The sequence below is a fragment of the Trichechus manatus genome, unplaced genomic scaffold (genome assembly GCF_000243295.1).
Source record: "Trichechus manatus latirostris isolate Lorelei unplaced genomic scaffold, TriManLat1.0 scaffold00268, whole genome shotgun sequence".
NCBI lineage: Eukaryota > Metazoa > Chordata > Mammalia > Sirenia > Trichechidae > Trichechus > Trichechus manatus.
In genome coordinates this window covers 548026-562628 of record NW_004444204.1, presented here as the reverse complement: position 1 = coordinate 562628, position 14603 = coordinate 548026, and the positions used below count along the sequence as shown (strand labels likewise).

Genomic DNA, 14603 nt, shown 5'->3' with positions numbered 1-14603 from the left:
CTAAACCCCTCCCTCATAGATGATAGATATGTTGTTGCTATCCACATTTGCATGGCAGTCATAGGGTATGACTGATGAGTTGAGATTTTATCCTAAATATAGTAACCCCATTTGTTGACCCCAAAATTCCCTATAAAATTTCTTTTAAGTAGATGTGTTCAAATTCTTAGTGATAATTAAGAAGAAAGAAAGGTTGATGTCGTTTTTATTAACAAGCTAACATTTTACTATGACAGTTTAGGTGTTTCTCTTGTGTGCCTTGTACGTGTACAGATTGGTTGTGTCAACCTTCAGCAACTGGCTTGGGAGGGAAGAAATACGCAGATACTTTCAGGCATAAGATTGTTCTGTCTTTTCAGTCTAATGGAAGCTATCCCAAAGATGCTGTAGCAAATGAAGCCACTGAAAGCTTAGGAACATATCCTTTTTATTGTTGTCCAGCACCTGTGACAGTTTTCTGTCTCTCTAAAGGAGATGGGAAGCTTGGAGCATTACTGGCCCTTTTAAAGGAAAAGGGGAATGGGTCAGCACAACCCAGAGGTGAGTGAACATCTTAAAACACTTGGAATGTGCTACAAGAACCACCAAACCCACCCTTGACATGCTCCCACCACAGTTTACCATTCCCTTAAAAAAAACCTGGAATACTATGTAGCAAAACAAATAAATTAACTTTCCATCTCTCAAAAAGCAAGTTCACAAGGTTATTGAAGCTGCCTTGACCAGGCATCTGGATAGGTGCCTCCAAAGAAGTGAGCTTTCCTTTTCAACTTCCTTAGCTCCAGCCAGTAGGAGACAAGAGGTCCACATATCAGGATTCACAGTGGTTACTTAGTTAGACTTGGGATCTCGTTGCTTGGGCATCTCTTCCCCATCTTCCAAATCCATCTCTGTAGCAACTGACATACATAGGACCTGGAGGTACCTTGTGGTGGATGCTATAAAAAGAAGTTTGAGTCAAAACAGGGAAGAGGTCCACTGGGTGGAGTTCCAGTGGTACTGGATAGGGCTGGGCCTAGGGGAAATGATTTAGTTAAGCCCCAGGGGTAATAACAGGAAGGGGCTATGGCAAAGATGATTTGGAGCCTAGATTTGCAGAAAAGGCAAACCAAGCTATGTAATAGCTGGGCTCACTTGAGGATCCCAGACTTACCCACCATCTTTCGGAGGCAAAGAGGTCGTTTGTGTTCTGGCACTCTGATGATGAGGAAGTAGAGGGGCAAGCCTGAGAGGGCAATGCCAATGCCAATGAGGGAGTTGACTGTATCACTGTAAAGTGGAACAGCCACCAGAAAGATGGTGCAGAGGCAGAAGACAATGGGGAAGAAAAGGCTGAGCTAAGGGCACAGAGAAAACGCAAATGGAGATTAGACAATTCAGGATTCTTAGCCAGTATAACCCTACCTCCCATGAAGATCAGAGCACTGGACCTTCTTTCCATCCCTTCATCATCTCCACACCACCACCACCACATCCTAAGCAAAGGTTTCTGAATAAACTGTAAACAGTCTCCTATAGCAGCAGCTCTAGCAGTTCCAGACGGAGCAGAGATAATGATTGAGGTGAGTTACCTTGAGGGGACGAGGCCAGTCAGGCTCTTTCCAGCGCAGATAAAGCTGGCCCACAATAGAGAGCCCCACAAAGAACCAGTAGCTGAAGCTGTAGTAGTTAATGAGCTGGAAGATGTCCTCCACACACAAGTAGATCAGTGACATGATACCCTGTAGGCACAAGCCCAAGCCACCTCCTGTCAGAGCATTTATTTTTCAAGGCACTTTTCACTCCACTTTATCCCCTTGTGAAATCCTCAGTCTTCCCCCATCTATTCTTATCCCTACCCACCCCCTTACCATCCTAGTTTCAATACCTCCTTCCTTCTCTATTAGAAGTCAATAGCCTCTCAACTGCTTTTTTAGCCCCTTCAAACCTCTGCCAAGTTAACCTATAAAGCACAGCTCAAAACATAGCCCCTCAAAAACCTTCTGCCTAAGAGCCCCTTCATAATAGCTCCAACCTACATTCCAGCTTTTATCTCCCACTACCCAACTCCACACTGTTTTACCTCCGCAGGATCTTCTAGTGCTGTTTCCCTTACCCATCTCTACTGTTTGGAACTCTTGAGCTTCAAAATCCACTTCAAATACACTTCCTCCAAGAAGTCTTTCCTCATTCACCCTCTACCCCTCTGGAAGTGATCATTCTTTCCTTCGAATACCACATTCCTCACTGTCTTCCATGGCGCTTATTTCATTACAGTGTGTATTCCACGTACTACTTTGTGCCTTCTCTTAGACCAGAGGAGGTTGTCATTCAGAAGAAAAGATAGATTTCTTTGTAACCACTGCAGCAGTTAGCACAATGCCTTGCACATGATGGGTGTTCCAGCAGTACTTTTTCTCCTAGAATCTCTTGTAGGACTTTCAGGAAGCTAGAATATAGTCACATCTGCTGTACTAAAGTTTCTCCCACAAGCCTCATCTCACTTGCAACCCCATCCTTGAGATTACTTACATTGAAGAGCAGAGAAGGTACTGGCGTGAACCGTTCAACATGAATCATGCAGATGGCATCAGGAAGATGGCCTTCTCTTGAACCCACAAAGAAAAGCCTAAAATAGATAAAATTGTGAGACATGGTGCACCTGACACACAGTCCTGCCTCTCTTCCATTCCTTCTTCAAAAGAGTTTGAAAAGTACAGAATGGAGTTCAATATTGAGATTAGTGAGAAATAGAGGCTGCCAATGGGAACAAGAGACTGTGGGTATGATTTGGGGGACACAAGTGGTACAGTCTGGGTCCTTTAAGTCCTACCATCCTACTCCTCACAATACTCCTCAGTAAAGGACACAACTCTTACCTAGAAGCAGCCACAATAGAGGCATTGAGGCCACCAAGGCAGGATAATGCAACTGCCAATGGAATTGTCCAGTTGAATACTCCAAAAATCTGGTCTGCAAAAGACTTAAGGGAAAGGAATGGAAAAGAATCATCCCTTTATTGGAAGCCAACCCTTCCACAACAGGTAACAGGACCTTCCAAGCCCAGTATCCTAAGTATACCCCTTCAAGGCTATCTACACCCTTTCAAGAGCTGGGATATTCCCAGAAGCCCACAAACACACCCTCAGTCTTTTGCTAGCCAAAGTCCTTTACCACAGCAACAGCATCACTGGCCAGGATGTCTCTCATGTCCAGCACAGTGTAATAGGCCACATTGGTCAGGATGTAGATGATAGTAACAATGGGCATGGAAATGCCAATGGCGAGGGGCAAGTTCCTACAGCCAAACAGGATAAAAGATACATTAGTCCCACAGTCCCATCCCTATGTCTCCTTTAATCCTTAGATTCTTCCCCTGCCATACCATCTTTCCAGGGATGGGGCTTCCTGCTGCAATTTTCTGGTGCCTTTGGCTCTGAGCTAGCCTAGGATATTAGCTCAAGCCCCGAGGCTCTAAACTCTTATGAACTAAAGAGCATCAGGGGAAAGAAATATCACATTCATAGAAAGGGCCAAGCAAAAGAAAGAAAAAGGATTAACAAAGAGCTATGTCACAGCACAATAATAGCACAGGAAGATGGGAGGTTTCTTTGACTTTTTTACATCGAAAGGCCTATTGATGTCAGTATCCCTTCTTAAGGCTATTAACACTGGAAAAATCTGTCTTAAGGTTGGGAAATATAAGAAATTATGAAATCTAACATCTCCAGACAATAGTATAGGCCGTTAGCAGGAAGAACAGTGTATGTATCTGAATGAGCAACCTGGGAAATATGTCCACCCCACCCCTTCCTCAGTTTGAGAACCTTGGGTGCCATACTAACTGGTGGCTAAGGGAGAGACAAAGACATCTCAAGATTCCCCTAGCGCAACAAAGCCATTATCTTTAAACATCCTTGACAGTGAGACTGCCCCCCAAAAAAGAGAGGACAAATACTGTCCAGTCATTCAGCTTCTGTCCGGTAGGTGGAAGCACCATGCAGGCCCGGATCTTGCTTATTATCTCTGCTCCCCAAGGTTGCAACACTGGATGTATACCAAGAGTGTTCTTTGTTTCTCAAAGCCAAAAGGGGTCTATTGATATGAGAATTGTTATTCCTTTGACTTGAAAATTTATAGAAACTCCATTCCCTGGCAAATTTTAGTTCCCAGAATCAAAATTTTAGAGCCAGGAAAGGCCCTGGCGATCATATAATTCAACCTCCTCAACTACAGATAAGGAAGCAGGCAAAGAGATGCTGAGCCAGCTAATCCGTGGAAAGACAGACTCCAGGCCCTTGACTCCCTATCCAGTGCTCTTTTCACCCTGAATGACTACAGAATCATTTAGAGTAACCTTGGAGAGGTGATAAAGTTGAATCACTGAAACAATACCATGTTGTCAGTATGAATTTGGGAAACAAGTATCAGTTCAATAGGAAGCCTTCTATGGCCTAAAGTTGGAGATAAGGGTGGGTGAAAGATCTATCAAGGAACATCTATAAAAAAGCATACACAATCTAAAAATAAACCCATACAAAAAAAAAGGAGACACCAGGGGGTTTACATCTCAGCTCTGTCACTGTGTGACCATGGACAAGTTACTTCATCTATTAAAATGGGACTGATAAAATCAACCTCAGAAGCAGTTGTGGTAAGCTTTCTGGCACAGAGTAGGAGCTCCGTAAATGATGTCTATCATTAGCACTGTGGAAAGTTGATGGTGAGGTACCTACCTCTCAGGATTCTTGATCTCTTCGGTGACATAGTTGAGGGTGTCCCAGCCCGAGTAGGAGAACAGAGCCGAGTATAGGGCCAGGGCAATGTCACCCATCACATATGATGAACCCTCAAAAGAATTCTCAAAGTGAGTCGAGGCTCCTGGAACCCAGAGAACATTGGAAGGCAGAAGTATTACTGGCCCAACTCCCTGACTTCAAGGTGATCCAGTAAAGAAGTGGAAGAATATGGTTATAACAGCAGGTAAGCAGCTTAGAACACCTTCAGCAGCAAGCCTACCCATGAAGGAACAGGTAGAAGAGAGACATCTACAGAGATGGGCTAGAATGGATGGGACATCATGGGGCTGTTGACAGGATGGGCCTGGGGCCGCTTTCAAGGATAAGTTACCAGGGAGCAGAAGGGCTGGAGCATAAGAGTGATGCAGCTCTGTTCTGCACCCTGCCTAACTTCTGCGCCCTTTCTAACACCAGACAGAGCTGATACAGGCTAGAGAAAGGCATGGCTCAATATGCCCAGGTCAACAGAGTATCTGTCAGGTAGGTGTTCATACCTGAAGACTGGAGAGGAATGGAACAAGGAGTTCATTTCTTCCCTTACCCATTCCCAAGGGCAGAAAAATAGCCACAGCATTTGGGTTCAGCAATCAGCAAAAGCCAACTCCCAGGGCAGGACTATGAGCCCTTTTGCCAAGGTCAGCCTCCTCTGAGAGGCAGCATGCATAGAAGTTAAACTACAGGTTTGGGAGTCAGTCTCCCTGGGTACAAATTTCAGTTCCCCACTTACTATCTAGTGACTTTGGCAAGTTACTTAACTCTGTGACCTTGGTTTCCTCATCTACAAAACAGGGATAATAACAGCACCTACCAAATAAGGTTATTGTGAGAATTACGTGAGAAAATGGACAAAGAGCACTTAGAAAAGTGTAGCTCATGGAAAATGCTTAACAAATATTAGCTGTTATTATTATTTCTTACCCTGGCCAAGTCTAACAATGCCTGCAATGATGACTGCAATCAGCGCCAGTACTTTAGCATAGGTGAAAATATCTTGTACCAGGGTTCCCCACTTGACATAGGCACAGTTAATGAAGGTTAAGAGACCTGAAAGAAAAAGAATACTGATTGGTGACTGACCCTATCACCCAGAGGGCATTAGACTCCCGAGCAATTTTTCTAGTACTAGTCATGAAGATAGACCCTTTGGCCAAAGACAGCATCAGGGTTCAGGCTCTGACCTGCTCTGTATTGGAAACCTCTACCCCAGAATGTCCTCACCATTATCATTCAAAGGTACTTGCTGAACGCCAGTGTATGTAGCACCACCACCACCACCCCAGTAGCTTGTATGGGAGACATGAAACAAAGTGACCATGGATCTGCTTGTACACAAAAGTGCACCCAAATTCCCAGTCACAGAAGTGGGAGGCAACTGATAGTCGTACAGGATTAGTGATGTGTTCGGCTGTTGGCTCTGAAAAGTCACGGTCACTCCCCTTCCCCCAACACGGGCTCCAGGACCCAGCACGCTGACTCTGCGGTGTTATTGCTGAGTTTTGTTAACCTTGATGAGTCCTGTTGTGATTTATCCAATGTCTGGGCCAGCAGGTCAGGACATGTGGCCAAGGATTAGGATCAGGGCCAGACTTCCTGCCCACTCATTGCCTGCCAACTCAGCTGCTTGTTTTCATGTTTGGAAAGATTCTTGCAGCTAGGAGAGGGGCCTGCAGAATGGGGACAGGGCATTTCTCCTGGCCAAACAATGCAGAAGAGCCACAAACATTCCTCGAGCCCTTCTACCCTGGAGTAAAAGCAACCACTTTCAACCTGAGTGAGCGTCAGCAAAGTTTATGGATCACCTTTCAGAGCTAGCATTCTTAATTAGGGCCATGAGCTTCACAAGCCCCTGAAATGCTTTGCAAAGCATTATGTCCATGTGAGTATATGCATTTTTCTAAGAAGAGAGTCCATAGCTTGCATCAGAATCCCAGAGAAATCCATTTCCCCCAAAAAAGTTGTAAACCACTACTTTAAGAAATTCAAGGGTAGCCCACACAAGCTGTGAGGTTGACCAGTAGCCCCAGGATGTGGCAGGGGAAGAAAGTCAGAAGAAATGATTCTGAAACTCAACAGAATGTTCCTTGCATCCCCTTCCAACCTCTTAAGCAGTCAGGCAGGCATGTTACAACATACCTTCCCCACAGGTGGCAGAATGAATTGCTTCATTGCACTAAAGGATGACTTAAGTCTTTCTTCAAGAACTCCAAGGAAAAGATCAGAGTTACCTTGCCTTACCAATAGAGAAACAGCAGCCCAGTACTGGGCTTGCCTGCTTCAGGCCACCAACATAGTAAGTACTCCCTGTCTCAGAGTGCTACTGGCAGTAGGTGGTCCTTGGTATCCCAGGGTCCTCCTGTTTTGGTGTGTTCTGGCCTCATCACACTCTGCCCAGAGACTACTTCATCCCTCAAAGTAGGAGAGACCAGCATCTCAGAGCAGCTGTCCCATCTTCTAGCTCTCAGTCTCCCTTATGCCCACCTATTCTACTCAAGTAGAATGCCCAAGTTCTTTTCTGCTCTTCCCGAAAAAGGGTATTCCTATACAAACGCTTGCCTTTCTTCCTAATAAACAATAAACAACCAAATCTTATCACAGGGCTGGGCCAAAATGCACCCATAACTCCAGGCCACCATGGTACTAAGTTAATAATTAAAGACACATGTGTCCGGTCCCCACTAAATGACCAAAGTATCTGTATCTTGCCCTCTACAAATCTTTCAGATCTGTTGATTCCCCTCAGCTCAGCCAGCCTTTACTCCACACTGGACTTCTGCCTCCAACTATCCAACAACCTTCATACCACTTCTCCCCATGCTGTGACCTCTACTGCCTCCTGTATAGGCTCTATAAGCCAGATTTCTGATTAGAAACACCAGAGACAACTGAAGCTGCCATAGTCACAGGGAATGGGATCCCCTAATACAAATTCTTAGCCCTCAAGGTAATCATGGGTCACAACACCAAATTGGAATAGGATTAAGGGATGAGCTCTAGTTCAGAGTCAGAGTCGGCAGTGGTGTGCCACAGGTTCTGTTCTCAGCTCTGTGCGGGGATGTGAGCATCCACCCACTAGTTCTCCTCCCACCCTCACTGCTGAGCCTGATTTCTCAGTCACTGACCCACCATCATGCCCTAATCTGCTCTCTGTATTGAGCATAAGGGTCATATTTATTGTAGTATTTATGTATTTGTTAAAAAATCAAATTATATATTTTTATTAAATCAATGACACATTGTACACATTTAATATGTATAAAACTGCTACGCTTTTTACTAGGCTCTTATCTTTTTTTTTCTTTTCCTTACATTATTTTTTTTATTCTACTTTAGATGAAGGTTTACAGAACAAAATAGTTTCTCATTAAACAGTACACATATTGCCCTATGACAATGGTTAAGAATCCCACTACATGTCAACACTGTCCTTACTCAACCTTGGATTCCCTACTACCAGCTTTCCTGTCCCCTCCTGCCTTCTTGTCCTTGCCCCTGGGCTGGTATGCCCATTTAGTCTTGTTTTGTTTTATGGGTCTGTCTAATCTTTGACTGAAGGGTGAACCTCAGAAGTGACTTCATTACTGGGCTATAAGGGTGTCTGGGGGCCATACTCTCAGGGTTTCTCCAGTCTCTGTCAGACCAGTAAGTCTGGTCTTTTTGTTTGTTTTGTGAGTTAGAATTTTGTTCTACATTTTTCTCCAGCTCTCTCTGAGACCCTCTATTGTGATAACACAAGGGACTCATTTTAAATGAAGAAGGGGATCTTGTGGAAAGAAACCAGGGAGCAGAGATAACTGCCTGAAGAGAACTTCCTCCAGGGCCTCTTGGCCGTGGGAGCAGGAAATGGTTATGGCCAGCAGCAGTGCTGACTGGGCTCTTTCTCCCTACCCCAGGCGGATACAGCTGATCAGCAGCCCCAGAGCCCAGCCAAGTGTGCTGCTCTTGAAGTGGATGGACTCTAACCTTATGCTTCAGAGGCCAAGGACAGGAGGGGACCGTGGGGTTAAAATAATATGGAGGCAACTGCCAAGTTAACTTCAAGGAAAAGACTCCCTACCCTCCCATCCCCAGGTACAATTCAGTCCCCACCCGGTACTGGGCCAAGTCCACAGTAGGATGGCCAAGGAATCGACTTTGGCCCTTGACTCAGGTGCAACTCCATTCTCAACCCCAGGGGGAGGAAGGAGAAGCTATGAGGCAAAGTCACTCCTATAATCACCTAGAGACACTCCTGAATGGATAGGTCCTCACAGCCAGCGTACACAGTCTCTCCTGGAGTGGGAGGCTAGTTCCAGTACTAAGGCCCAGAATCAGCTCTCAAACTAAAAGCCAGGAAAACATTGCACTAGGTTGATCCAGAACAGAACAAAGCATCCAGGCCCACTCTAGATCAGACACCCAGGTTTTATTTAGATGCTCAAACTAAACAGTCTCTAAAAAAGAACATTTATCCAACAGTTCTCCCAGCACCATTAGCACAACACACAAACCTTAGGGTGCTATTTAATCCACCTTCTGCTTCAAATTCCCATGGACTATATAACCTCCATACTTTCTTAGGCAATTCATTCTATTTTTTAACAGATTTATAGTTCTTCCTTCCACTAAGCCAAACACGTTCCTCACACCTTCTACCCAGTGGTCCTAGGCTTCTCTGGACTAAGTTACAGGAGCTATAGGAAACGAATACATCACTCAACAAGGTGTTTTCACATCCTTCCTGTTCTTCAAGATCTGAAATTCCTGGTAGTAGTTCTGTGATCTCAACTAACTATAAATTCTATTTGTCTGTACCTAGATACTTAACACTTTCTTAACACAATGACATGCTTTATTATCATCCCCTCAACTCTCTTGACTTTGCTTCTTTGTTGGCCTAACCACGTTTACTGAGCCCTTTCTCGGCTAGCAACCCTTCTGCTACACATAGAAGTTTAGAAGGAAACAGACCTTGTGTCCTTCTCCTTTCTCTCCATCATCTATTATCATAGAACTAACTGCCCCCAGAGAATCCAGCCCTGACCGTGATAGTCTCACTCTGAGTATTCCTCTCAAAAGTATTTATTATCCTTAGTCATTTCTTCAGATCTTAGTTTATGCCAGGCATTAACCTTCAGGACATTCTTATTGTAGCTCTGGGCCACACTTGTATCTAATCTTGATTCCATCACCTCTCTGCCATGTCTTGCTTATCTTGTTTCTAAAATCTAAATTCACCAAAAAGCAATCTGATCAGTCACATTGGTTTTTTCAGATGAGTCTTTTTTTCTAACTAAAGATCATTTTCAACTATGTTATCAAAATTTCATTTTTGAGAACCTCTTGGTCCTTTTTTTTTTTTTTTTTTTTAAATCCCTGACTGCAGTGCAATGGATCACTTTTATATGGCTGGCAAACTAGGGTGCCTCTGGGCACTTACTGATGGAGCTAAAAAGCTTTGTAACACTTGCCCCAGCAAGGCAGAGGCCAGGCTGAGGGGCCAAGGGCCAGAGAGAGGCCTGCCTGGGGCACGGCTGAGAAGAGGCTGTCCTGATGGAAGAACCATCTCCTGAGTTGTTTCTCATTCCGAGTTGTAACCTGTCACTTCCCTAATAAACCCCATCACTGTGAGTATGGTCTGTGAGTTCTGTGTGGCCATTGCAATGAATTATTAAACCCAGCAGAGAAGTAGAGAGTGCCGTGGGAGGAACAGCTGGTGTCAGAACTGGTAAAAAGGTTGGAGAGTGGAGGTATGGCTGACCTCCACCTCTTAAGAATCAGCCCTGGGCTGTTGATCTTGATTCCCTCTCCTCTTCATGAAGTTAGAGGAGGTCAGATGCCCCCACCATGCCATTTTTACACTGGCCGTGAGATTATAATTTTGTTTTCCCTGAACTTTTTTGCAATCTGTTTGCCTAAAATTTTGAGTGAGGAAACCCAGCATTTCTTTTCCTGAGAGGTATAAACTCCTAGCAGGCATTGTCATTTCCTCCCAAGGATTCCACATTTCCCCTGAATATGTTAAAAAATAATAATAAATATTTAATTTTAAAGTCCTTATCCTTTAGCAATTCATATTGAAGGCTTTAAGGGTTAAATTGTAGGACGTCTTGGATTTACTTTAAATAATCCAGTGGAGTGAGGGAGGGGTGGTTGAGAGTAAAGACAAAACTATGTTGATAATCATTCAAGTTGGTGCTTGGAGCATGGGAGTTCATTGTATTATTATTTTTGTACATGCTTGAAATTTCCCATAATAAACCATCTTTTAAAAATTTATGGAGGTACTGCTTTTAATAGAATGAAATTGAGTTTAGCAAAAGCTGTTCAGAAGTTGAGGCTTCCATCACTACCGTATTTGCCTTTTGTATCAATTTTACAACCCTTATTAGGGAAGTAAAATATTTATTCTCCTTCTAGTCAGGTGGTCTGCGGAGCCCTGGTGGCGCAGTGGTTAAGAGCTACGGCTGCTAATCAAAAGGTTGGCAGTTCGAATCCACCAGCCACTCCTTGGAAACCCTATGGGGCAGTTCTACTCAGTCCTACAGGGTCGGTATGAGTTGGAATCAACCCGCCGGCAATGCGTGGGTTTTAGTCAGGTGATCTGCAGTATATGCTCACAATTATATCACTTCTCCTTCTTTCTACTTTTCTGGTTCCTGTCCTCTCCACTATGCTTCTTCCCTCTGGATGTACTATTCATGCACTATTGCTATGGCAACCCTTCAAAAAAATACCCTAAATGGAACCTGAGAGCCCTCTGACACCACCATGTAATAATTCTTCCTCTAAAGCTAAGCAGATGGGATTCACAGAGGCCAGCATCTCTGTGCCCCTTCTCAGAGACAGGCTGCATATATGAGTGAAGGGGGAAAGACTTCTATGTAGCTGCAGGAAGAAACCACCTGCAGGCAGAGGGCTGGACTCAGTACTGGGGTGGTACCAGTCATTACATTTGTTGGGAAACAAATAAAGGAGAAAGAATCTTTTGAAGATCTCTGTACCTTGGTGTACTGAACTTTCACCCTCACCGCAATCGAAAGAATCAAAATGTGACCTTGCCCAGAAGGCATCCCATATTATAACAGGTCCTAACACAAGTTCATATTGCTTTGATATGCTACATCAATCCCCAGCTCTTTCTAGCAAATCTGTGTCTTCTGAACAAGGTATACCTTTTCACTGTTATATTCCAATGAAATATCACTGATAGTTATGAAATTGTTTCCTCCTTTTAGTAAAATGTTAAATGTGTTTATTAACCTTTTTTTTATTATTGTGTTTTAGGTGAAAGTTTACAGTGCAAATTAGTTTCTCATTCAAAAATGTATACACAAATTGTTTTGTGACATTGGTTGCAATCCCTGCAAAGTGTCAGCACTCTCCCCCTTTCCTTTATACCCCAGGTTCCCCGTGCCCATTCATCCAGGATTTCTGTTCCTCCCTTCCTGCCTTCTCCTCTTTGCTTTTGGGCTGGTGTTGCCCATTAGGTCTCCTATACTTGATCGAACTAAGAAGCACATTCCTCATGTGTGTTGGCATTTGTTTTATAGTCCTGTCTAATCTTTGGCTGAAAGGTAGACTTCAGGAGTGGCTTCAGTTCTGAGTTAGCAGGGTGTCAAGGGGCCACAGTTTCAGGGGTATTATTTTTAATGTTTGTAGATATGAGTCCAGAATCATCGTTCCCAATCTTCTATCCTATTTTCTCCAAATGAGCAACTCTACTACCATCATTCTTCCTTCTGGGTAATATCACATAGCCTCCAAAATATCCAGATATGTACTTTTATCTGTGCATGTTTCTCCTTCCTCTCTAGTTTCAGTTTAAAGGCCTATTAAACCCATCCCTCTCAGTCCCTGTGAAATCTGCTCTATCCCTTGCTAGGAGATCTTTCTGGTATCTTGGCATTTACACTCAGGTGCTCTCTTCTGTGTTCTTTTTTCTTTCACGAATACAGCCTTCCATTGACAGAAGGATGAAAATCCCATCTGTCACTCAGCTTGCTACCTTGAACTTCAAAGTCACCAGTGACACATCTCGGGTGTCTTCTGACTGGTGATGTCATTCATCCCACAACAATCAGCAGGAGTGTAGTGGTCCGTGGGTTAATTAAGGTGAGCAAGCTCTTTGTCACATGTTGCTAAGAAAAACCACAAGTCTCTGCATTAGGCTGGATCTACGTATAGTCAGAGTCACACTGTTCAGGAGGAGCAGCCAAGCCTCTTGACTGGTATGCTCAAACCTGATAACATCCTGACGTCTCCAGAAGTCTACCACTGCTTCCTCAGAAGGAAGGTTCACGCTAAGAAAAGCCTCCTATCTGTTGCCTACACCCAGAGGTTTCAAGTTTCTTCTGCCTCAACATTTTTGTTTTGTTTGTTGATTTTGTCTAATACGAATTTAGGATACTCTCTACAGCTTAAAATCACTTTTTTTTCCTGGCTTCCTTGACATATTGTTTCTCGCATACCATCTAGGTGCTGTTATTTTGTTATTTTTCTCAAATAGCAGACGGTCCTCAAACTCTTTTACCTTTTCAGGCTAGCAAACCATTTCACTTAGCTCAGGTATCATGGCTGAGAGCTTCTGGCAAGAAGACACACCAAGCACACACCCTATGTGTCACTGGATCAGATCCCTCCTACTCTCCTCCCTGGAAGTCAGTCGGCACTTTAGTCCCTGTGGCTCTGCACCACACTGAAGGAGCAAGCAGGGAGTTTCTACCAGGAGGCCCTAATATTAAACAACTCCATCTGTTCCTTTCTCAAAGTTGCTGAAAAAAACAAAACAAAACCCATTGCTATCAAGTCAACTCACAGTGACCCTATAGGACAGGGCAGAACTGCCCCATAGAGCTTCCAAGGAGCGGCTGGTAGATTCGAACTGCTAACCTTTTGGTTAGCAGCCGTAGCTCTTAACCACTGTGTCACCAGGGCTCCCAAAGGTAACTAGCTCTTGTTAATCTGATCCCTGCTGGTTTGCTCAGCTAGATTCAGTTCAGGTCTTCAGAAACCTGAGCCTCAAGTGAGCATCGGAATCGCCTGAGGAATTTGTTAACCTGCAGCTTCGGAGCTCCACCCTCAGAAGTTCTGACTTAGAAGTCTGAGACGGGGCTTCCCAAGGGACTCTGAGGATCTGCCTGCTTTAGACGTACAGCAAAATCATCACAAAGAGAACAACCTTGATCAGAACAAGCTCAAACCCTTTACTTTACTCAGGGCTCCTCTCTCTTGGCTGCACACTGGCATCACTTGACAAGCTTTAACAAATCCAGTGTTCAGGCCCCGCTCAAGGCCAAGGAAGTGAGAAGCTCTGGGGCTTAAGCTCCCAGGTGATTATAAAGCACAGTGACAAATTGAGAACTTCTCTTCCTACCTCCTGCAACACATGGCCGGCATCACCTCAGTGGCAACTTTTCTGCCTCCTCAATTCTCATTCTCCAAGGCAATTCCCATTCTTCTTCCCAGTGGTTCAGAGTTACTTAGTTGGAGAGAGAGAAGAAGGAGGCAGGAGCATAAGTTTTTTTTTTTGTTTTGTTTTTGTTTTAACTCCCTAGGTTATTCCAGCCAGACTTGGGACCCACAGCCTCTAGCTCCTTCCTTGGCCTCCTCTAGACTATCCCTTCAGCTTCTTCTGAAGCAGAGACAAAGAGAAAAGAGGAAGTCAGACACCAAGGGTGAGCCCCCAAAGAGCCTTGAGGATCAAACTAGCACACAGCTCTACACCCTTCACTGCTGGTAATGAGTGTGTTCCAAAGTTCACATTGACCCCACGCTAGAAAGAACCGAAGGGTCTGACTCCAGCCTGTTTTTGAAGTTAATGTGGAGCATGAAACATAAGCTTCCTCA

The 14603-nt window shown here is 44.2% G+C and overlaps 1 protein-coding gene across 4 annotated transcripts in view; it reads right to left on the bottom strand.

Annotated features, from left to right (window-relative positions):
• Positions 1-801: 801 nt before the first annotated feature.
• The window catches only part of SLC7A7 (solute carrier family 7 member 7), a 31230-nt gene continuing 17428 nt past the window's right edge, over positions 802-14603 (bottom strand). For 3 of the 4 annotated variants that reach the window (XM_023724889.1, XM_004389934.2, XM_023724887.1), the window contains 8 exons: positions 5697-5822; positions 4716-4860; positions 3154-3277; positions 2859-2962; positions 2512-2608; positions 1572-1721; positions 1154-1337; positions 802-938 (listed from right to left, as the gene is read on the bottom strand). In XM_023724889.1, the coding sequence (XP_023580657.1) occupies positions 832-938; positions 1154-1337; positions 1572-1721; positions 2512-2608; positions 2859-2962; positions 3154-3277; positions 4716-4860; positions 5697-5822 (1037 nt within the window). In that variant the 3' untranslated portion in view covers positions 802-831. The remainder of the gene's footprint in view (positions 939-1153; positions 1338-1571; positions 1722-2511; positions 2609-2858; positions 2963-3153; positions 3278-4715; positions 4861-5696; positions 5823-14603) is intronic. The other variant, XM_023724890.1, reaches the window with a different exon arrangement.